At 41.5% G+C, this 25430-nt stretch overlaps 1 protein-coding gene across 2 annotated transcripts in view; it reads left to right on the top strand.

Annotated features, from left to right (window-relative positions):
* The window catches only part of ASIC2 (acid sensing ion channel subunit 2), a 1070968-nt gene that overhangs the window by 880393 nt on the left and 165145 nt on the right, over nucleotides 1-25430 (top strand). For both annotated transcript variants that reach the window (XM_077460169.1, XM_077460168.1), the window contains exon 3: nucleotides 24746-24873. In XM_077460169.1, coding sequence (XP_077316295.1) covers nucleotides 24746-24873 — 128 coding nt within the window. The remainder of the gene's footprint in view (nucleotides 1-24745; nucleotides 24874-25430) is intronic.

The following is a 25430-nucleotide window of genomic DNA, read 5'->3' as shown; positions in this document are numbered from 1 at the left end:
GACATCGAGTTCACCGGACCCACTGATTGGCTCCTGATGTGTCCAATCACAGCGGGAGCGGGTCGCCCATGGCTCTGCAGACCTGTACGTGATTTTGCGCAAAGGAGCCACCGCCCTGCAGTAAATGTACGTGGGGCGGTTGGCGGGTGCATTTTTGGTCATAGTGCCCAATTAGGCTATAAAACTATAATTTTTTAACCACTTCCCTACTGCCCTGTTGTGGAATGACGTCCGCAAGATGGCTCAGTTATCCTGACTGGATGTCATATGACGTCCAACAGGATAATCCACTTGTGTGTGTGCAGCGGCCCGATTGGCGGTGCTGTGTGTCGCTCCGACATGCTGCATCTCCGATTGTGGAAAAGAGTAGCCCACCATAGATGCAAATCAGTGCCCATCAGATGCAAATCAGTGCCCATCAAAATGCCAATCAGTGCCCATAAGTAATGACTGTTGGTGCCTCCTCATCTGTGCTGCCTATCAATGCCACCCATCAGTGCCGCCTATCCATGCCAATCAGTGCCCCCTTGCAGTGCCACTTCATTGCCCATCAGTGAAGCCTCATCAGTGCAGCCTCATCAGTGCCCGTCAGTGAAGGAGAAATCTAAATTTTATAACAGAAACTAAGAAATACTTATTTTCTTCAAAAATGTCAGTCTTTTTTAATTTGTTTAGCAAAAAATAAAAACCCAGTGGTGATCAAATACCACCAAAATAAAGTTCTGTTTGTGGGAAGAAAATTATAGAAATTTAGTTTGGTTACAGCATTGCATGACGTGCAATTGTCATTCAAAGTATGACAGCGCTCAAAGCTGAAAATTGGCCTGGGCAGGAAGGGGGGTTGAAAGTGCCTGGTATTGAAGTGGTTAAAATATGTTCTTCTGGCCTTCTTTATACTCTTCATGTTTGCTATTGATGAGCAGCATGAGTCAAGGCAAATTAAAGCTGTGAGTTAAGAAAGGAACATACTTCAAGAAATTAATATTTTAAACTACCGTATATACTCGAGTATAGGCCGACCCGAATATAAGCCGAGGCCCCCAATTTACCCCCAAAAAAACTGGCAAACTTATTGACTCGTGTATAAGCCGAGGGTGAGACATGCCTGTCCATCCCTGTGTGTGTATCCGTCCATCCCTGTGTGTCCGTCCATCCCTGTGTGTCCGTCCATCCCTGTGTGTCCGTCCATCCATCCCTGTGTGTGTGTGTGTGTCCATCCATCCATCCATCCCTGTGTGTGTGTGTCTCCATCCATCCATCCATCCATCCCTGTGTGTGTGTGTCTCCATCCATCCATCCATCCATCCCTGTGTGTGTGTGTCTCCATCCATCCATCCATCCGTGTGTGTGTGTCTCCATCCGTGTGTGTGTGTGTGTGTGTGTGTGTGTGTGTGTGTGTGTGTGTGTGTCCAGCCTACCTGCACCTACACCCGCAGCAGATCGCAAAACGCAGTGCGGAAATGAATAGGGTTTGCAGTGTTAGCTGCATGGCAATATAGTGTGAACCAGGGCTGAGGACCCATTCACTTTGGCAGGGAAAAGGGAATAGTTGAGTCGCAGATTTATTCCCGCTGGCCACCCACACAGAGAAGACCATCCAGCAGCCACTTTGCGTCATAGCCACGACAAAAATCCCATCATGTTTAGTGGGCAGTACAGGTGTGTGTGTGTGTGTGTGTGTGTGTGTGTGTGTGTGTGTGTGTGTGTGTGTGTGTGTGTCCAGCCTACCTGTGTCCCGAGCCTTTGTCCCGAGCCTCCGTCCCGTGCCTTGCCTTCGTCCCGTCCCGTCCCGTCCCGTGCCGTGCCTTGCCTTGCCTCCGTCCCGTGCCCTCTTCGTCGGCGGCCATTGTAAAATTCAAAAGCCGCGCCTCCTCCTTCGCCTGTGATAGGCGGAACACTGAATTTCCCAGCAGCCTGTGTTCCGCCTATCACGGACGTCGTATCATCCTCGTCCGTAGTACGAGGATGAGACGATGCCCGTGATAGGCGGAACACAGGCTGCTGGGAAATTCAGTGTTCCGCCTATCACAGGCGAAGGCGGAGCCGGAGGCGCGGCTTTTGAATCATAGAATGGCCGCTGTCTGTCTGCTCGACACGCTGATCGAGCGGGCAGACAGCGATGACTCGAGTATAAGCCGAGGGGGGCACTTTCAGCCTCAAAAAAGAGGCTGAAAATCTCGGCTTATACTCGAGTATATACGGTAGTATTGTACAGTTCAAAAACCCAACAATAGATTCAAAAACCCAACAAGACTCCCCAGTCTCCCCAGTGGAAGAAAACAAGGACGTCAACAAAAACAAAAGTGAAAATAGATAGAAAAAAGTAGGAGACCTAAGTGTTCATTTATGAAGTATACGTATCAAAACCTGGAAGAATTCCTAGGAGTTGATGGAAAGTGCATATATAAGTATTATATTACATATATACTGTAAATGTAAAGAAACAAACTGCACACATAATCACTCTACCCATGTCATAGATTTGTATAAGAGTCCAAGAAAAAGTCTCTAAATGCAGTAGGGGGTGAACAGAGAATTCTGCAGCTCCTCAATAGCAGATCTTGGAACCGATCCAGTTGGAACAAGTAAAGAGATAAAACGGCAAGGGAGCAGGATAAGTAAAATGTAGCAATCTCAGAAATGGGTAAAAAGTTCTAAAACATTATACCTGGGCAAAGTGATTCTTTTTAGTGATTCAAATAATTTGGATCAGTTCAGTGAAATTATTCAAATCACTGAATCAAATTACGACTCATTTCCTCCAAGCAAAGTTAGGATCGTGTTCCAGACCTGTGATACACTCATTACTCAATGTGTCAACTCAGCACTGAGCAGTTCTTTAGATTCAGAGTTGTTTTACATGTACAAATGTCCTGCTGCTACCTCACACACAAACAGCTCATTATTACAAATCAGAATCTTGTGTGCCGCTCTGTGATTTATTCAGAGACTTAGCCCTGGTTCAAACCAGTGTGACTTCTCATGCAACTTGAGAGTTCAAAGTCCAATGACAAGTTGCATCCTATTACTGGCAAGGGAATAGTTCTCATAGTGTGACTCAGAAAAAGGTTCCAAGCCTAAAAAACAGCCACAGGGGACTATAAGATATAGAAATAGGGTCAGAGTATGGTGTAAATAGGCTGTCTGGTATGCTGTACTTAGAAATAGTCAGCATTGTGTTCCCTCGGGCAGGCTTGAGAAAAGGGTGGAGCCCTTGAAATGCATCGCTTCCCACTCCCTTCCTCTGCAGTGTTGCACTATGTCTGCATGGTATTTGGCTGTAGACACCACCGGCTGACATTTCTTCCTAGCATGTTTGCGCCATTGTAACCAAGGTTTACTGAACACCAGAGTTTTCTACATGGGGCCACTGGTTGATGTATAACACCTTTCTCCTGCAACCCAAGCTAGACACATGTAACTATCATGTGTACAATACTATTTATGTCAATAAATTTGCAACATTTTTACATCTCCTGTGCTTTTGCTATTTTATCTTTTTACACAATAGCTTAACTATGTGAGGAACATTCCACTTGCAACTTTGCTCTGACTGGGTTGGCATTGAGCATATGAACTCAGATTTACTGTTTTATATAGAGTGACATTTGCAGCCAGGAGGTGTCCAATAAAATTTCACAAAATATGTATAGGTGGGTAGATTTACAGTCGACCTTAGAAGAGGTTTAAGCACCAGGAAATGCTCATGGTCTGTCATGAAGATTGAAATGCCCTAGGATGCTGGGTAAGAAACATGCACCCCTTTACTCTGACATTGGAGACAGAGCTGTTGACAGAGGTGTAATGGAGTGTATGAAAATCTGGAATCTTTAGATAAAAGTTAATGGAGACAGAGACAAAAATGCACTGAAGGGTGTGTTAAGTCTTGTCTATTGATTATTCTACAATAGTTCATTGCTGTCATACATTCATGAGTGCCATATCTATAACATATAGTCTGGACAATATACTTTACACTTTTACAATTTTTATACTGTTTTATTTTATACTGATAAAGAACTAAAAGAACAAACAAGGCAGATAAAGCCCCACCTCCCCCCAAATAAATACATACATGAACCACAATGTTGCCAAATTCCTTTAAACATAGGAGGACCATTCACCACCAGGTGAAGTGGGTACAAAATGCACAGTAAATGGCAGATATTTCTCAAGCCAGGTGTATACTGTTTTGGGGTGACCACAACAAGCCCCCCCCCCCCAAACCTTCCAGAAGATGTAAGGGGATGGGCTTAAAAAGGAGAAGTAGAAAAAAGATAGAGAAACGGTAAGTAGAGAGATTCCCAGGGTTAGCCAGCCTCTGGGCTGGTCTCCCAAGGAGTGAGGTCAAGAAGGAACTATACAAGGAAACAAAACCAACTCACATGCCACATAAGCCAACCCCAGCCCCTTACAACTGCTAAGAAAATATGCATGGTATAACTTGTGTGTAAGAGGTCGTTGCCAATTCAGAGGTAAAGTCAAACTAGTTGTGCCCAAGTGGTTTAATATTTATGATAATTATCTGAGCATTGATGACTCCAGGCCTCTACTTGCTGAATGTCGTGTACCTTTAATAATTACAATAAACTCTTAATATTTAAGCAGGATTGTATCTTTGAAATGTATAGCTGTGCTGTCTTCCTTGATAGCTGGTTGTTTTCCTAAGTAAGAAATGTAATGTTCGACTGTGAAAACAATTGTTTGGCAAATAAAACCTTATGAAAAAATTTGACTTGCAAAATTGTTAGATAATCAAAGATAAGTTAAGTGTATTATGAGATATTTTCCAGATGGGCTTAATTCAGGTTTTTTTTTGTTTTGTTTTTTTTAAGGGGTTGGAGCATATGTCTAAACCACAATAGGATAGGACCTGCATCAATAAATGGGCTTGTATTTAAAAATGAAAATCTTCTATTTTTGATGATAATTCCAAAGTATCATAGCTAAACAAATTATTTAGGAAAAAGTTTGAGCTTGTACAATTATGGGGACTAGACAAAGTTCTAGAATGTAGTAAATCCTAACTTGGCAACAAACTCATCATAGCTAGAATCCCATACAATTTATGAAATTCAGAATGTTTTTTTTCTAAATTTAAAAAACGTGATACCTACTTTTTCTCCAGTTCATACATTCATTCAAATTATAAAGGTGGCCTTACTGAAGTTAAAGTGAATAGAAGTAGGAGTTACTCCCTTCCAACAATTTTGACGTTTCTGAGGTCCCTCACAGATGCTGACATCTTCTACCTACATGTGCATGAGTTCTACTCATCTAGGCACACGGGTCTCTCTTGTTTCTACCTATATGACAACAATAGGGGTGCTACAGGTGTGTACGTGAAAATGAATCTCATTCTTTTTCTCAATCTGTCTCTATGACATTGTAATTTAATGCTCATGAAAATGGCAATTGTCGCTAGTTAAACATCATTTCATTTTTATATCATTAATGCTTTTAACAGCCATACCTTGGCTACATTTCCTGTTATTTTAGTAGAACACTTTAAAAAAAGAACAAAAAATAGGGGTTGTAATTGTTTAGTAAAAAAAGTTGGTGCAATGAGACACTGAGAAGTTTGAAAGACACTCAGTAACCTTCCTTACCATGAATATAAACATTATTTGTCCATTGTTGGTCCACGCTACCCCTTGGGCTTGCATGTTATTAGGTTTGCTTTGTTATACTTTGGCACGTTCACTGTTATTATGAGAGATGAGGAGCCAAAAGGCCGCTGTGCAGCATCCTTGTCTTGTAACTTTATTTAGTGTCCCCATAGTGTACATATCTCTTCCTGATCTTGTTACTTAGCTTGTTACATGGACCAAGTGTTATTCTCCCATTTCCGTGTCATCACAGATTCCCTTTTGCTTTAGCTTGAATGCAGTACAAGAAATCAGACTTGTAAAATGCTTCCATTGAGACCTGAGAGGGCAGACACAGGAAATAATACTATATCGAATCAAGTGAAAATGTAAGTAAAATAACGCATTGCAACCAGTCAGAATTCACTAATTGTAAGTAAAAAAAAATTCTTGTTCGTTAAGAGACACAGGATTCTTTCAGTGTTATATTGCTACTTACAGGAGGAATTGGACTTTGGCAAACAAAAAACTGTTGGCCAGCCAGGCATGACCCCTCCCACTCCCATAATGCTTGTTTTTGCTATTGTCCTAAGAGGATTGTAGTTATTTCTCTGTTGAGGAAAAATTGAACTAGTTGTTTAGCCCTTTTCGCCTTTTCAAGATATTTTTTTCCTTCAATCAAGACTTCATCTACATGCTGCTGAGCTGGGCTCCCTATGCAGCTATTTGGAGGTTGTACCTTGACAAAAATTGCCTTCGGGGACTGGACTCTGCTTGTATCGCATTCTAGAGCTCTGTGTACTGCTCGAGTACTCCACAGAATGATGTTTGTAGGTTCAGAGCTGTGGCACAACCTCTGATGTTACCCAGTGTCCCAGGACTCGTAATGAGTACACCTGGATTGTTCTTCAGGACCATTGAATGCCATCACATGCTCCCTTTTTCTGTTAGTTTCTGTGGAATTAAATGTACGTGTGTACTCAATGCTCTTGTCTTGCCTTTTCACCGGAAGGTAGCATCTTCCCTCCATTGCTCCCATTAGTAAAAAACACATGGTTTCACCTCAGTTAGTCCTTGTTGCGGACTACAGTTATGTGGCAACCTCTGTCTCTTTAAACCTCTTGCTTTTAGCAGCTGGTTTGTGAGAACCCATGTTTTTAACCTGGTTTTCTTAATTAAGTTTTCTCCAGATCATGATCCACTAACAGTTCTAGGGTGACCTGTTGTCTCCCTTCTCAGGGACCTCACACTGAGAGCATGTATCTTTGTCTCCTGCTTGACTCTATACACTCCTTTGCGTCTTCCTTTGCTCTGTCAAGTGTCATCCCTTTCTGCACCGGTAGAGGTCTCTGAACCTTCTCTTGCAGAGGCTCTGTCTAACAAAGAATCGCACAAATATTTAGTGTATCATTTTGGTATTAAAGGAGCTGTAGGCAACTGTTACGCTTAAAGATAAAATATTGGGTCTTGTTGATGTGGTGCATGCCAAGGTAAACATGGAAAAACAGCCTTTATCTGTAGCTGTAGAACAACATGTTACCATGCTTGCTGCAAACATATTTTAATAGAGGACATTATTTTGCTGCTTTCTTGGATAAACTTGAAAAAGCACTCATTCATTTCAGCAAAGGAAGCCTGAGCCACACACTGTGAAGGCATTCTTTGGCTTCCGAGGACAAGAAGAGTTCCTTTTGCTACTTCCGGGCTTCAGCTTCCAAGTTCAGACCCAACCAGGTGCCCAGTTTAATTGCAAACTCTGGGCCCCTAATTCTCCCAAATCTAATGACAAGTCCACTTTAACATGAAGGAACACCTACCTACTTTTAAAAGTAGGTAGGGTCTGTTGGCCTTTGCAGACACTTGGTCAGAAAGCATCTTAGCGCTTGAGTAAGAAGGTTGATTTTCAGGTTTCATGTCCTGCTTAAAGTTGTCTAACTTAATTGTGTTGCTGCTCTAGCAGATCTTTTGAGACAATGTTCAAACAGAATAATAGTGTCAAGGCTTTTACAATGTACTTTAACCTTTTCAATGTTCTAAAACTAAAAGGAGGCATTTTGCATATCGTTTTGCATAAAATATACCAGGTCTGTTATAGCCTCCGTCTATCATGGAGATGTTCTAGCCTCTGTGGACATCAAGAATGAATACTTGCATGTTTTGCTGTGCCCAAGCAAGAGTTTTTCTTCCCCAAGAAAAATGTTGACTGTCTGCTCTCAGACTTTACAGTTCAGGAGTTCTAGGCTTGAGGATGGATTTGAATGGGAGTTGCTGTGTGCCTGAGACAACTGAGGGGGGAACGCCCTAGGCCGGTTCTCCGGCTGTCATGGTTCATATTTTCTAAGTCACTAACATTGAATTAGAATGCAAAGCGGGCGGTTGTGACTTCACCTGCTGCAGTTGCCTCCTGCACCCTACGAAACATGTAGGGTGGGGCCAGTGACGCTGACTTCATTACGCTGATAGGATATTGATGGATAGCAAAACAACAGTGGGAGATGCAGCGATCTCCGTCTTTGATTTTGTATGATCAAGCCTGATGTTCCTCTTGTAAGTGCATCTTTTTACTACCTAATAAATAAGTGGTTGAACGATTACACTATGGGGGCAAATTTTGTTTTGTTTCCTGAGCGGCATGCCTGTTATATCAATTGAGCTGCCTGAGAAGCTGGTTTAGGTACTGGGGATACCTGAAAATGTTACCTGTGCTTGGAGAGACCACTGCAGTGTGGTAATCTGGAGTCGGAAGGGTTATTATTACTCACCTGTGGTGTGTCACTAGTTTGGATTCAGTCACCATTTTGGATAAAGGATTCTATCTTCATTCACCTGTGATTGGATTTCTGGTATTTAGGGTTTTTAACACTCACTAGTATTTATATGAATTTTGTATGGTGTCTGCTTTAGTTTTACATTAATGAGTATTTTTTCACCACTACCTTATATTTGATTATATATATTTTTAATCGTCTATATCATTTTTATATATTATGTAATATCACTGATTTATTCACTGGATTTTGGTGAGATAACTGGTTTAGTTGCTTTTTAAAATTATTATTTTTGTAATATTTATTAGCGCTGCATTTTTTTGCACTTTATTATTTTTGAGTTTTTGTATTAGACTCCAGTGCTAGCTGCTTTTTACTTGTATCATCTATAGTCAAACAATATTAGTTTGTCTTAGCGCAGCGTTAACCCTTTTTGTTTTTTTTTTCTACCAAGAATGAATACTTGCATGTTTTGCTGTGCCCAAGCAAGAGTTTTTCTTCCCCAAGTAAAATGTTGACTGTCCGTTCTCAGACTTTACAGTTCAGGAGTTCTAGGCTTGAGGACATCCTTCTTCAAGGCAGCTCCATTTGTCCCTTTTCCAAATTTTTTTTTTTAGTTGTCCGACAAACTGGTTCAGTCTCTAGACAAACGGTCTCACCTGACATCGAAGACCAGGCCTTGCTGGGCCTAGAGGTTCAGGAATCCAGCGCTGGGGTTTCATAAATCTTTCCTCCCGTTGTCTTGAATTTGTATAACAATGGATAGCAGTCTGAAGGGCTGGAGAGGAGTCCTTGACACCCTGTTGGTGCAAAAGACTGGGTTGCCAGAAGAATCTCATCTCCTGTTCAACATTCTGGAACCCCTAGTAATTTTGATGACCTTTCAACGCTGAACACTCCAACTGAAGGGTCATTCAGTAAGGATACGGTCAGACAACACTACTGTAGGGGTTCATCATTAATCAAGGAGTAGGGATGAGCTCGGTGTTCGACTCTTCGGCAAATTCAGAACTTTGTGGACCGTTCGCACCAAATTCGTGTGGCACGAATGGCCCACAATGCACTATGCCTTCGCAGTGCATTGCTTGCTCATGATTGGCCAAGCATGCACTGTGACTCCGCATGCTTGACCAATCACATCGCTGGCAGCGAGGAGAGCCATAATTGGCCACAGGCAGGATGCCTGTGGCCAATTATAACTCAGGGGCGTTTAGTACATGCCCCACACTATATAAGGCTGCCAGCACGGTGGCCTTGTGCAGTGTGTTGGCGTGCAGGGAAAGAGCAAGATAGGCAGGGACAGTGTCTTTTTGCTTGGGAACCTAGCGCTGTTACAGTGGGTGTTGTATGCCTCCTGCACAATATACACCTGAAGCTACTCCTTATTGCTGGTGTTGTTCTGTTTCTGTAGCACAGGCATCTGCAGCATTTACAGTGGGTGTTGTGTGCCTCCTGCACAGTATACACCTGAAGCTACCCCTTAAAAAATAGAAAAGATATGGAGATAGTGGTGCGCTGTACAGAAAGACTATGATCAGATCACATTAGAAAGAATGAGGTAGCTAGTGGCAATAGCTCCACTTGTAATAAACAAAGGTATTTTAGGTAATAAAATAGCACAGGTGGATATTTAAAATTACTAGAAGAAATTGAAAAATGGTATCAATTATCTGATGTGCAATAAAGTGCTTTTTAAAACATGACCAGCATAAAAAACATAAATGAGAGAATATACAAAAAAATAAATTGTAAGGTGCACGGTGTTGTGGTACTTTGAATCCAAAAAATGCCTGAGTATATTGTGACAGTTTTTTTTTTCCTTTTTTTTTTTGCTGCCGCAATATCCCCACCTTCCGCACTATGCGTCCATTGTATATTTCCGGATGTTTACAGCCTTTTCCAACCGTCAAGATGGCCAGCGTTCAACTTCCGGTGACCATTCTGACCACAACATGGCTGCAGTGTAACTTCCGGTGATCGGGTCTTCAATAAAATGGCCGGACTATCTAATTATATGGCTTATAAATAGACACTTCCACAGGCACTAGTCATCCCCTGATGAAGTCACGTGATTCGTGATGAACACTCGTTGGGATTATTTGCCACTGGAAGTGACTCTAATAAAATTCGCCGTTCGTTTGTATATTGCGGTTTTCCTTTTGTTTGTATGAGTACCTGTCTTTATTTTTAATACAATAAATGCTGTTAAAATACTACACTATGGGGCATACCTCCTCTCTTTAAATCCCTATATATATGGTATACTGGTGAGATTGGTGAGACCCTCCCTCCTGGACACCCTAAAAAAAACGACCCTTAAAGGGGACGTACACACGCTGGGAATAGGCAGGATAGGAACGCCATTTAGGACCTGGGCTGCCTCAGTAGGATCCTTAAAGGGGACGGTCACCAAGGACCACAAAGTTATACAAGTCTATGCTGTTACCTTACAGCAGTAAGGTAAGTGGACACCCATATAATTACCACAAAAGGCCCGCATAGGATATCCACCATTTGCAGCACTTTTATACCAAATTTTGTGTATAAGCACCAGCACTTTATTTTTTGGATTCAAAGTACCACCAGACCGTGCACCTTAGAATTTTTTAATGAATGGGAATATTTATGGACATTTTTAACTATATACATTTTTGATGGCTGATGCATTTTACTCTGTTGTGTATATCTGTGATTGTACGGTGAGATGCCAGCACCTTATTATTTTGTTCTAGCACGTGGGTTTACCATCACTAATATTCACTGCTACACCTGCACTGGATTTTGGCACACACTACATGTACAGAAACGTATATTCTTTAATTTATGACTTTTATTTTTTTTATGCTGGTCATGGTTTAAAAAGCACTTTATTGCACATCAGATAATTGATACCATCTTTAAATTTCTTCTAGTAATTTTAAATATCCACCTGCGCTATTTTATTACCTAAAATACCTCTGTTTATTACCAGTGGAGCTATTTCCACTAGCTACCTCATTCTTTCTAATGTGATCTGATCATAGTCCTTCTGTACAGCGCACCACTATCTCCATATCTTTTCAAAAAGAAGCACATTAAAGTGGACGTAAACCCGATTCATGAAATTTGACCTGGGCACATATATCTGCAGTGTTTTCTTATCTCTCTTTAAAGAACTAAGTCCTGTGGCTTTCTTCTGCTCCGTTCAGCTCAGGGGGAGCTGAAACTTTGAGTTACCAAGCGACAGCCTAGAAACCTTAAGGATTTAGAGAAGATCTGTAAATAAGAGTTGACCAAAATCGCTCCTGAGATGTGTGCAAACCTGGTCACTAACTACAAGAAATGTCTTACCGCTGTGCTTGCCAACAAGGGTTTCTCCACCAAGTAAAGATCAAATACTTTTTTTATTCACTGAACTTTAACTCAATTTATAACATTTGTATCGTGTTTTTTCTGGATTTTTGGTTGATGTCCTGTCTCTATCATTTAAAAAAGGCACCTATGATAAAAATTGTAGACCATTTCTTTGAAAGTGGGCAAACAAAATCTGCAGGGGATCAAATAATAATTTTCCACACTGTATTTGTCTTGCATTTCACTTTTCAAAAAGATAAGTTAGGTTTTTTGACAACTTAAAATTCTCTAGCAGTAATTTATTGAGGCACAATGGGGACTTGATCAAACCATAATAGCAAATGTAATAGGTTTCCTTTGGAAAAAAAAGGATCTTTTAGCACATCATGGCCAATTTTCTAGCACTAGACCACCTCTGTAATTCTGAAGTGTCTCCTATGGATAGTAAAATGTACGTTGTTTGTTGCCGTTGCATGGATGTGTGCAATTTTAAAGCGTCACATGTTTGGTATCTATTTACTCAGCGTAACTTCTTTTATACTCTACAAAAAAATTGGGCTATGTATGCTTTTTTGCATTAAAATTCAAAAATGTGTATTTTTTTTCCAAAGTGTTAAAAAAAAAAAAAGGCCTGAAACTTTTTTTCAACATGTTTTCCAATGAACAAATTAGTGAAAGGTTTGGGACAAGTTGTTAAAATTTCTTTGAATTCCCCAATTGTGTATTTACAAGTGCAGATGTTTAGGATTACCGTATATACTCGAGTATAAGCCGAGATTTTCAGCCTCTTTTTTTAGGCTGAAAGTGCCCCCCTCGGCTTATAATCGAGTCACCGCCGTCTGTCTACCCGATCAGCGTGTCGAGCAGACAGATGGCGGCCATTCCCCTATTCAAAAGCCGCGCCTCCCTGTCTGTGATAGGCGGAACACTCAATTTCCCAGCAGTCAGTGGTCCGCCTATCATGGACATCCGCTCATCCTCATACTACGGACGAGGATGAGAGGATGTCCGTGATAGGCGGAACACAGACTGCTGGGAAATTGAGTGTTCCGCCTATCACAGACGGAGGCGTGGCTTTTGAACAGTGGAATGGCCGCCGTCTGTCACAGACGAGAAGAGGTGCGGCGATCCTGGCATGGCCACCGTATGTGCAGAAGGACACAGGCTCGGGACACAGGCTCGGGACACAGGTAGGCTGGACACACAGGGCTGGACACACAGGGCTGGACACACAGGGCTGGACACACAGGGCTGGACACACAGGGCTGGACACACAGGGCTGGACACACAGGGCTGGACACAGGGATGGACAGGCATGTCTCACCCTCGGCTTATACACGAGTCAATAAGTTTTCCCATTTTTTTTGTGGTAAATTAGGGGCCTCGGCTTATATTCGGATCGACCTATACTCGAGTATATACGGTAATCTGTTCTTAAATTTGTAATAAAGTGCTGCAGTGACAACTCTGCAAAATGAATGCAACAGCTTGTAAAAAAATCAAAATCCAGATCACTTTTTTCCCCAATGTGTGTAAGACACCCAGGGCTTTTGTTTATAAATCAATGCAACAGGCAATGAAGTGTTTTCTCTTTCAGTAATTTTATTGAAAGTTTGTAAAAGTTTAACAATGAAAAGAAAGCACCGTAGGGAATCGCAGCTATCTCCTGTCTTTCTGTTTTTTACCATGTAGTGTATTAGGAGACAACACAAAATATTAAAGATACAACAGCATGGTTCAGTATATCTTGTACACGCCAGATTCTTTTCATTATCATTGTTAAATGTAATTTTAGAAGAAAAGCTTTGATTCACGTATCAACTCCCATTAGGAGTGAGAATGGATTATGTATGCAGACATTGTTATAGTCTATCAATTTGTAATCTTTACAAGCTTATCAAAGATTGTCAAGGGTCCAGTAATCCAGCTGAGTCATTCTCTCTTCTAACCAAAATAGTAGTAGTTAGTGTAACGTTAAAATATTTAGATTTTAAAATCTGTGAAGTATAATAGGAGATTTTGAACGTTATATGTAATGCTCCATGATTGCTGAAAATGTGTTTGTTACAGTTTTTTTTTTTTCCTTTGGAGGCTTATATGAATACCAGTTGGCAATTAAAGAAGATCAGACCTAAATCTGTGCCAATAACTAGATCAAGCACATCAGTCTAAATGTTTATCTAAAATTTCTCAATTACTGGATATTGCTATCATGTATCGCTAAATGGGTCAGTTTAATAACCATTATGATTTCAAGAACCAAACTGTTTAAAGAACCAACAGTGTCAAGAACCAAAACCACACTCATCAGCCAGGAAAAGCAGCAGCAGATGAAAAAAAAACACATTATGCTTATGTTTCTTTACAGAAAATGTCCAGTGGCACAATTAGCTCAGACCTGGCAGAAACCAAATAAATCCTAGCTCAGAGTAATGAGTGTGAGAAGTGATTTTCACGTAAGACTTGTGGCTAAAAAGCCATGCCTCAGACACGCAGCTAGGGCCAACTGTCTTGGTTTTGCATAAAAGTACAGGAACCAGTGTGCATAAAAATGGCAGCAGTTGCTCTCGATATTTCACAATTTAATTAAATTTAGATCCAAATATTTGGCTGTAACAGAAAGAAGTTTGTTTGCCAATGGCCTGGAGAGTGGTACAAAGAAGAGTATCTGTATGCAACAGTGAAGCATGGCGGAGGTTCCTTGCATGTTTTTGCGCTGCGTTTGTACACAGGGACTTGGTCAGATGTAATGATCTTAGCAATATGGAAAAGAACAGATAGATAGTTATCCATCGCATGTTACCATCAAGAACATATCTTATCAGTCCCAAATTTACTTTGTTGTAGGAGAATGACCCCAACTATACAGCCAAAGTCATAAAGAACTATCTTCAGCAAAATGAACATGTAGTTCTGGAAGATATTGAATGGCCCCCAAAGAGCCCTGATCGCAACATCACAGAGTCTAAGATTACAAAAGAGGCAAAAGAAACTAAGACAGACACAATCCAAAGAACTGTGATTAGTTTTCCTAGATGTTTGGAAAAGCCACCTGCTGAGTTCCTAAAAAACAAACTACCATTTGCGTGTATATGTATGGTGTACTTGAAACTTTAGACGTTACTTTGTACTGCTATCTGAATTTAAAAAATGCAACTGCCTGGCTTCAAAGTCTTAGGTCCCTTTCACACTGAGGTGTTTTCCAGGCGTTACAGCGCTAAAAATAGCTCCTGTATAGCGCCTGAAAAAAACGTCTCCTTTTACTCCAGTGGGAAAGCCGGAGGGCTTTTCCACTGGAGTGGTGCGCTAGCAGGACGGTAAAAAAAGTCCTGCTAGCAGCATCTTTGGAGCGGTGAAGGAGCGGTGTATTCACCGCTCTTAAACTGCTCCTACCCATTGTAATCAATGGGGCAGCGCGGCTATACCGCCAGCAAAGCGCCTCTGCAGCGGCGCTTTGTGGGCAGTTTTAACCCTTTTTCGGCTGCTAGTGGGGGTTAAAACCGCCCTGCTAGTGGCCAAATAGCGCAGCTAAAACGACAGTAAAGCGGAGCTAAAAATAGCCAACGCCCGCACCGCCCCAGTGTGAAAGGGGCCTTATTTATGCAGTATGTTGTCAGAAATTCTGAATGCCCAGAACTCACATACAACAGGACTATAAAAAGGAGGTTCAATAGCCAGTGCGCCACCCTTTGGGCTCCTTCTGATAATCTCATGTTTATCTTGTGTTAGTAGAAGTTTGGTGAGAGACCATCCACGCTTTTCAGCCTTGTGCTTTTCAGTTCCTTTCTGCTTATCAGTTTGTGCTTGTGGGTTTGTATCTGTTCTTCAGTGGGTTTTGTCAGTTCGTTCCTGTCTTTCAGTGTGTTCTTTTTAATAGTTCCTATCTGTCTTTCAGTGCATTCTTGTCTGCTCGTTTCCGATTTTCAGTGCGTTCTGTTAGTTCGTTCTGACCAGCCTACCATTTTCTAGCCATGTTGCGTGTATGTTCTTGTCGTAGAGTTCATGCTGTGTAAGGGCTTGGTGTTGGAGTTCTTGCTTTAACCCAAGTCCAGTCCATGAACAAGGCGCAGAGGATTTCATGGACAAAGACTTGGTTGCTCCAGTGTGACCAATTCTCTCATATGCCTTTGCTGTGGGAGATCCAGGAGAATAATCCTGATGATTTCAGGAATTATCTCCGGATGACGGACCCCATTTTTCACCGTCTGTTGGCTTTGTTGTCCCCTTATATTATGAGGCAGGACACCTGCATGCGGCAAGCCATCACTCCGGAGCAGAGGCTTGTTGCCACCTTGCGGTACTTGGCAAATGGGAGAAGTCTGCATGACATCAAGTTCTCGACTAGAATCTCCCCCCAGGCTCTAGGAATCATTATTCCAGAGACCTGTTATGCCATCCTACAGGTCCTGCAGAAGGACTATATTAAGGTAAGTTTTATCCTTTAAAATCACATTCTATGTATTTAATGTTTGCTAATGTATATATTTCATCATTCCATAATTACCATTATTGTAATATGCTGTGAATGTCCTCTTTGTCCACATGCATGTTGGAAGCTTTTAATGCTCCTTTTTTGTCCTTCATGCATATTTTCCTTCACTAACCTCCCCAGCATGCTATCCTGGGCCCATACACGCCTAGCTTAGTCACTTAACAATGCATTTTGTCAGCTTCATTGTAGTGCTTACCCTAGACACCCCCTAAAATGTGTACAAATGTTATTGTTGTCCTTAAATTCAAGCATAGAGCAAGCATTTTTTGGGGGCCCAAACTCATTTGGAACCCTCCTTCCCCGCCTACCGCTAAGTCAGTCGATACCAATCTGCTGACTTTGCCAAACCCATACACACTAAACCTACTTCTTTTGTGGTCAGATTTCTGGATGAATTCACCAAAGCATGTAGTGCATGGGCCTGCCTGAATACTTTCAAATGGTACTGTTTCAAGTTTTACTCCTTAAAATAAATGTTATACTTATGTTGGTTGAACTTTCCTTCAAACCCACAGGAATGGCAGACTGTGGCTTCCTAGTTTGCCCAGCAGTAGGATTTTCCCAACTGCAGAGGGGCAATAGATAGGAAGCACGTCCACATAGTCCCACCCCCCAACTCTGGGTCATACTATTACAATTATAAGGGGTTTTATAGTATTGTGCTGTTGGCAGTGGTGTCGGTAACATATGAGTTCCTGTATGTGGATGTGGGGAAAAATGTCAGATGGTGGAGTCATCGCCCAGATTGAGTTCTGCGGACATCTCCAGAATGACAGCTTGGGCTTTCCACCTCCGGAAGACAACGTGGCAGGACTTTGTGGCTGATAAAGCATTTGCGCTGGCTGACCATCTGATGCGGCCGTTCCCGATGAGGACCCTGACCCCGAACCAGAGGATTTTTAATTACCGGCTGTCCAGAGCCAGAAGAGTGGTAGAGAACGCATTTGGAATAATGGCCAGCTGGTTCCGCCTATTTCTCACACCGATCAACATGGCAGAATATAAACTGAATCATATTGTTCTTGCTGCATACTCCATAATTTCCTAAGGAAAAATGCAACAAACTATGTGGCCTCAGTTAGGACTGAGGCCGGGTTTCAAAATCAAACAATGGCTCTTGAAGTTAGCTGTCTTGGCTTGCCTCCCCAAAGTACCCGTGAAGTAAGACAAGAGTACTTTGCGGGTAGGGGGGGCAATGATTTGCCAGACAATGTGTAAAATATTTTTTATAAACTTAACTCATATTACATTTGATTTACTGCTTGTGTTTCTTATCTGTCTCCTAGGTTCTCCAATGGCCTTTTATTTTTGGACATTTTCTTCAATAGTGCAAACGTAATTTATTTGATACATGAGGTGACAATCTCTTCTTCAGCTAACTATTATGTTGTGGCTCTGCTACACACACACATTGTTTTTGTTGTTAATGTATGTAATACATTAATGAAAAAAAAAATCCTTTTCAGCTCCATGAATTAATTGCTTTGAGTCCCTAAAATAGCCTGATTGGGGCAAATTTTAGAGCACTGTGGGGGTTATTTACTAAAAAGCAAATCCACTATGCACTACAAGTACTCTTGAAAGTGCACTGAAACTGCACTTGTAGTGTAAAGTTGATTTGCCTTTAGTAAATACCCCCCCTTGTCCCTGTATCTACAACAACTTACTCCAAAAACTGGTATTGAGCATTGAAAGAAGAAGCCACACATTGTTGAGTATAAAACATGTTACTTCGTGCACATTCACATGTGCATTAGAAAATGGTTTTTTAACAAACCAACATCTTTGGTGAATAACATTTATTTGTGACAGTATATAGTCTTGGGTTAAACATGCATATATAAAACCATAGAACATACACAACTCAGGAACTTACAAAGTTCAACTTTGATAGATTGAAGGCAATATGTGACATTAGTATGCCAAAACTGTCATCAGATGGGGTGATATCACCCCTGTAAAAGCTAAATTTTGAAGATGCACACAAATTGGCAGTCAAAATGTGGATTTCCCTCCTGATCTCATGCCTAATATCAACATGTGCTAGCTCCCATCATGGGGGATCAATGGACGTGTTTCGGGAGTGCAACCCCTTCCTCTCATCTACTTTAGTTGCAACTCGCGAGGAAGGGGTTGCACCCACAAAATGCGTACATTGATATCCCGTGATGGGAGATGGCACATGTTGACACACTGTGTGCGTCTTCAAAATGTGGCTTTTAAATTACTTTAAACATTTACTAAAAATAAAAAATATAATGACAATCTGGTAATTTTTTTGTATGTTTTAGATTCTGCCTAAAACATCAATGATGATGTTGAGTCTTTTTTCAACATCATTGATGTTTTCCTTGACCTTCTCTCATTCACGACTGCACGCCATGATCTCCCCGATGAGGATCTGTGCACTTGCACTGTTAAAATTAGTTTCTTCTTCCACAACATCCATCTAGACATCTTCTAGACATCATCTTCTTCCACATCACTAAAAATAAAAAAAAACACAATGTATTATAAATATGCATGCATACATCTATTACCTGAAGCTGTGGTCTCAGACACTGACCTGTGGTGGTCACTATGAACAAAATTATTACGTGCAGAGTGGCAGTGAGTCAAAGGCTCACAAACAAAAGAAAAGATGGCCTAGTGCTGAAAGCACAGCCAATACCCCTAGGGATGTTAAAAATAAGATGGACCAGTCCGTAGATAAAATATATATATATCTTTATTAGAAAGACTTAATGCGTAAATTACATTTTCAAAGTGTCCAACATATACAGTAAAGGGTATTTAACAAAGCTGGTTAGAAGATGGTTTTCGACATATGCAGTATTGAGAATAATGCCGACTATCCGTCCTTTTTCCTAGGCATAAAAAACATCTCGTATACACATGGTCTACAATATAAATATAGTCAGATTAGTACAATTATAACAAAGAAAATAGGTGCACAGCTCTACATGGACATCTGTGATGAATGGTACTAAAAAGATTGAATATACTCACAAGCCTGAAACTGTCACCGATAATCACCAGTAGGGGGTAGAAGTACTGTGGTAACAATAAGAAAAACTCAGTGTTGTAGTAGAGTAACCTGTGGATATGTGCCACTGAGGGCCTTAGTATCAGTAAGTCAGGGCACTGAGTAAGGCTGTCCGTGGGCACTGTGACTGCAGGATCTCCACTGTATGGCTGAATAGATAGCCAAAACAGTATAACATCAGCTGGGGTTACCAAAAGTATGTCTAGTAGGAAAATAAAAGATGTATCAGGAAGTAAGAATAATTGCCTGAGCATAAATAGCATAGAGGTAGCAAAATATAAGGTTACCAACGGTCCAATTCTCACCTAGACTGCAGTATATCTGAAAGGCAGTACACAGCGACATGCAACACATGGCATGCTAATCGCCATGTGTGTAGGCCTTAAATAACCCGTAAGGGTTATGAGGATCAGCTGTGGTCAGGTGCCATCGGCCGCCTCCACAGTTGAAGCTGACGAGGCAGACTGGTGCGCCATTGGCTGCAGCCAGTCTGCCTATGGAGATCCCTGACGAGGCGGCCCATGTCGTGATGTCACCGGCCTGTGGGAAGCCCGTCTGCCTGCGCTCAACAATGGAGCGCAAACTCGAAGAGGCGCAGCAGGCATGCCATGCCAGATGGGCATGAAGACCACAGGCACCCCAAGCAAAACATGGGGGCATGTAGGTCTCCCACACGCCGGGCATCACAGCGACGGCATTAAGGACAGGGACACTTTGAAAATGTAATATACGCATTAAGTATTTCTAATAAAAATATATATATATTTTATCTATGGACTGGTCCATCTTATTTTTAACATCCCTAGGGGTATTGGCTGTGCTTTCAACACTAGGCCGTCTTTTCTTTTGTTGTGTTCACTATTTCACCCAATTCATGAACCTCTCCTCCCTCCACATCTTTTTCAGGGTGTATGGGGATTTCCCCTTCTTCTGGAGTAATGAGGTTCCTGGTGTCCTCATACGTCCCGATTCTTTTCTCCTCTATTTGAATTAAAAAAAGGTATACTTAGCACACAGATATTTGAGGCAAAAAATAGTACTATGAAACATTGCTTGGAAGTGACGTACAATTGTCTGTTTTGGCAGAGTTCCAAGCTGAAGACATGATTTTTTTCCCTTTCTTAAAGCTGGAGTACTTAGCTTTTTTGGTAAAGTATCACACATGGAGAGACCCCTACTATCCACTGGAGTACCTGCGTGGGACATGCTAAAAAGGGTGTTCTGGTGTCCCACACTAGTGCTCCTGCATCCAGATGTGTAAACAAGTTTTCATTTCATTATAGTTACAAACCCATCTAGACAACAAAGTACTAAACTTCTTTTAATAGAAATAGGCATGAACAAATGTAGTTAACCTGCATCTGCCAAAAACATTGTATTAGTGGTCGAACGAACAATGTTTAATACGAACTATTACTACTTGTCCATGAACCTGAAACGGGCCATTTTAAACTGTACAACAGTAAAGAAAAGCACATGTACCAGCACAAAAGTAATAATAATAGGAACTCACGATAAAATACTTACTTTTTTTGCAGCACTCTCTTGATCCCTCTGTACTGATCCTGCTCTCTTAATATGAGGTCAATTGCTCCTTGGATCGTTGTACCGCAAAATTCTTCTGCAGACTTTTCACAACTTTAGTCATGATCTTGGCCTTTCTCACATTTGGGTTTCTGTACGGTCCATACTTCCCATCATAGTCGTCACTCTTCAAGATGTCCGCCTTCTCCACCATTTCTACACAGGACATATGTGAGGCCTTAAATCTCCTCCTGGATCGGGACGTTTCTGGCTCCATTCTTTCCTCATCCTCCTCTTTGCTGCTCTCTGCATGCACCTGTTGTCTCTCCGCCATGTGCTCGCCCACTGCACAGAAAGAGAAGGGGTGGGGAATACACTAGAAAAAGGTCAGGGGTGGAGTTTCACGCATGCGCAGTGTATATAAAGCATAACACGCGTGCGTTGTATGTACGATCTGTGAGCGGTGGACGGCGTAGCATAAGCACCAATTGTGCAAACGAAGGTACAATTTTAACTTGGGGCATCAGTGGTTAGTGGCCTATACTGCTTTTATAGATTGGGGCCTATATTGAGACAAGATTAGGAGAGTTTAGCCTGACATTAGGGTTTGTCTTGTGTTGTGTCTTGCAGAGAAAATGGATAAATTTAATGACCATGACTTCCTCCCCAACTTTATTGATAAGTACAGGGAGCTGCCCTGTCTGTGGCAAGTGAAACACCAATTTTTTAACAATAAACTAAAGAGGAAGGCAGCCCTGGATCAACTGTTGGAATTGGTGAAGCCAGTGATTCCGACGGCAGACATCACCTATTTGAAGTGCAAAATTGGTGGCCTGAGGAGCACATATAATAGGGAGCACAAAAAGGTCCAGGATTCCATAAGATCAGGAGCAGCAGCAGATGACATATATGTCCCCAGGCTCTGGTACTATGACAGACTGCAGTTATTGTCAGACCAGAGTGAACCCAGGCCATCACTCTCAACCCTTCCTTTCACACTTCCTTCCACCTCAGATGAGGCTTCCGATGTACAACCTGGGCCTTCCACCAAGGAAGATGATGTGGCAGAGCCCAGCTTGAGCCAGATATAGCATTGTTCTACATATTTCTTGTCCAAAAATTAATGATGTTAACTAGATGTTTTTATTGATCAGTAATTTCTGATTTAACAAAATGGTGTACATATCAATAGACAATAGTAGCCAAAAATGATTGGGACAAGAATGAAAAATGCTGGGGTCAGAATGATAGTCTTTTCTATTTGATAACATTCAATTTGCAACAGTCATGAGCTCAAAATTATGTGTGATTGATGACCAAAAAAACTAAAACTATGTACCATTTTCATACACTGGAAAGTAGCAGCCAGGAGGTGGCCGTGGAAAGTGGCAGCCAGGAGGTGGCCGTGGAAAGTGGCAGCCAGGAGGTGGCCGTGGAAAATGGCAGCCAGGAGGTGGCCATGCCCAGCAAACTGACCAAATCCCAGGTTCCTCCCCTCCACCTTCCAACAAAAAAGACCAGGATGGTGAAGAACCTGGAGGAGTTAGCGACTAATTTGATTTGGCAGGCTACTGCGGTACTCGCAACAACCTCTAGTGTCCAGAAGTCCTTTGCGTGTATGACGGCCAGTAAGATGCAAGTAATTGAGGAGGGCCAACACCTCATCTGAGGAGTTCATATTTCAGGCCCTAAATAAGGGTGTGAGGGGCCGATTCACCAATAAAAGCCACATCTGTGAGTTGGACCATATGACTCCTCCACCACCTCCAGCAACACCTCCAATACCACAGCCACAGCCTGGAAAAAAGCGTTCAAGTAAGTGTTGAGAGGGATGGCCTGGGTTTGGTGTGGTCTGGCAAAAGACATAGGCTGTTGTAAGACCACAGCCTCGGCACATACATGTCATCTGCTGCTGCTCCCCGATCTATCGGAGTCCTGGACCGGATTTTGCTCCCTATTAAATTGACTCCTCAGGCTACCAATTTTGCCTGTCAAATAACTGATGTCTGCCCTGGGGTACAAAAGGCTTCACCAATTCCAACTGTTTCTCCAGCGTTGCCTTCCTCTAGGACCCCTAATACATTTTTTATTTTTGTTTTGACAAATACTTAGCTATGTGTTTTACTTCAAAAAAGAAAGTTTATTTGTGAGTAGGCAGGTACATTTCAAAAATGCAATGTCAAATTAACAGGGGACACAACCAAGCTCTTTGAGGTTAATAAATACAAGATAATAATGGTGTTGTGGTAACTTGACATACAAAACAACAACAAAAATCGCTATAAAAAAATAAAATAAAGATTATTCTGGAGATCTTGGGAAAAAAAACTAACAAAAACAAAGATTATTCAGGAGATCACGCAAAATAATAAGAAATCCGTTTGTCAGAACTCTGTGAATATCAGCAGCAAAGTTCATTATTCTAGCATTATAAAGTTGAAGAGAATTCTCTGCATTGAAAGATTAAAAAATTTGCAGCGTGACTAATGTGCTATCTCCATTACAAATGCTAGTTTTACAAGACCGATTGCTTCCCTCTCGTACTTGAATCTGAGCATGCGTTGAATTTGGTGCGTCGGACTTATGTACACATGCTCAGAATTTCTGACAACAAAAAGATTTTTGTTGGAAAATTTCAGAATCTGCTCTTAAACATTTGTGTTTGGAAGTTCCAACAGCAAATATCCAATGGAGCATACACACGGTCGGACTTTCCGACAACAAGCTCACATTGAACATTTCCCATCGGAAATTCCGATCATGTGTATGGGGCATAATACTAACCAGAGATCAAATTTCTACAGGTCAGCGCAATTACAGAAAGTCAATATCTGATTAGTCACTGTTTGTTGCACCATATCTTAGGATGAGGTGCAGTTCGATAAAGACCACAGAGCAAAAATGATGAAGCTATAATATTCCACTTTTGTAACATTTTCAAAATTGCTTGTCAGTAGTCAGTACATCAAAATAATCGAATACTCCCCCAACATGAAGGTCAATATAGAATGTCTTTCTCCAGAAGTGGCTATGGCTAAATTGTTATGATAATAATGAAGATAATGATATGATTACTTTCTAATTTTAACTCTATACTGATATATCACAATCTTTGTACAACTGAAAAAAAGTTTTTTTTATGTTTTGTCATTTGAATTTAAGGTTCATTTTTTTAAACTAAAGTTTTTTTTTTTTTTCTTCTGTTAAAGTAATAAGACACTCACTAAATATTGTACAGAGTAAATGTGGAAGTTATTATTATTTCTGAAGCAATTCATACAGAACCTTTATTGTATTATGGTAAGATGGGCTTGTAAAACATATATTACATTTGTATGACTTTAGGCACAATTTTTTAATGACAAGCCCTTGAATTTCTAGAATAATCAAGTAGTTAATGATTGTAAAGGATTTTTTTTTTTTAATAAACCTCTCTATACTTCTCTGCTTTGTGCAATGGAATTGCACAGAGCAGCCCCAACCCTCCTCTTCTCAGGTCACCTGCTGGTGCTCCTGGCTCCTCCTCTCTGTTCAGTGCCCCCGCGGGAAGGCGCTTCCCATGGGGACACTCATGCGTGCTTGCTCCCAAGCCCCGCTGTTGCGTCCATGGACACAGACAGCGGGACTCGGCCCTGGTCCCTTATCACTGGCTTTAATTGACAGCATTGGGAGCCAATGGCTCCTGGTGCCCCAGCAAAGCCAGAGACACACGGAAGAGATGGGAGAGAAGAGCTGCAAATGTGCACAGTGCTGGATCAAATAAGGGCTCAAGTATATAGGGGGGGGGGGGAGCAAAATCAATGCCTAAACATTTTTACCTTAATGCAGGGAATGCATTAAGGTAAAAAATGTTTAGGCTTTAAAACCACTTTAATTTGTAGCAGAGATATTGTGAATACCTTCTGTTTAAAAAAAAAAAACATATAGAACAAACATATTTGTGGGAAACTTTACTTGCAACCATCTGACGCATCTTTTTAATTTTTTTCTACAGAGGAAACTACTTTTGAAGCTGGAGTGAAAGTACAAATACACAGCCAGTCTGAGCCGCCATTTATCCAAGAACTGGGGTTTGGCGTGGCCCCTGGATTTCAGACCTTCGTGGCTACTCAGGAGCAAAGGGTAGGTGGATATTATTTTTCAAGCTGCATGTTCAGCAAGTAAAAAAAGCAGGGATGGAGTCAGGGAGACAAGGATGGCGTCAGTAAGACACAGAGTTGTGTAGAAAAGACAATAAGTCCTTGTACACACAGTCAGACATTCTGACAACCAAATCCGTTGGATTTTGTCCGACGGATTTTGTCCGAAACTGTTGCATACCCACGGTCGCACAAAGTTGTCAGACAATCCGATCGTCCAGAACGTGGTGACGTTATTTCATTACGATGGGACTACGTTCAGGCTAGTAGCCAATAGCTTTGGTCTAGGAATTTGATCTGAGCATGCGTGGCACTTTGTCCGATCGGAATTCTCTACACGCAATCGGACAAAATCCGATCGGATCATGTTGTCTGAAAATTTTATAGCCCTGCTCTAAAACTTTGTTGGTCGGATATTCCGACGGAAACAGTCCGATGGAGCCCACACGCAGTCGGATTATCCGACAACACGGTCCGATCGGACATTTTCCGTCCTAATGTCCGACCGTGTGTACAAGGGCTAAGAAACAATTAAAACAC

Source organism: Lithobates pipiens, unplaced genomic scaffold, assembly GCF_037356315.1.
Source record: "Lithobates pipiens isolate NorthernLeopardFrog02 unplaced genomic scaffold, aLitPip1_a1.2 Scaffold_28, whole genome shotgun sequence".
Lineage (NCBI taxonomy): Eukaryota > Metazoa > Chordata > Amphibia > Anura > Ranidae > Lithobates > Lithobates pipiens.
Note: the sequence above shows the minus strand (reverse complement) of the source record. Positions and strands in the feature narration are given on the sequence as shown.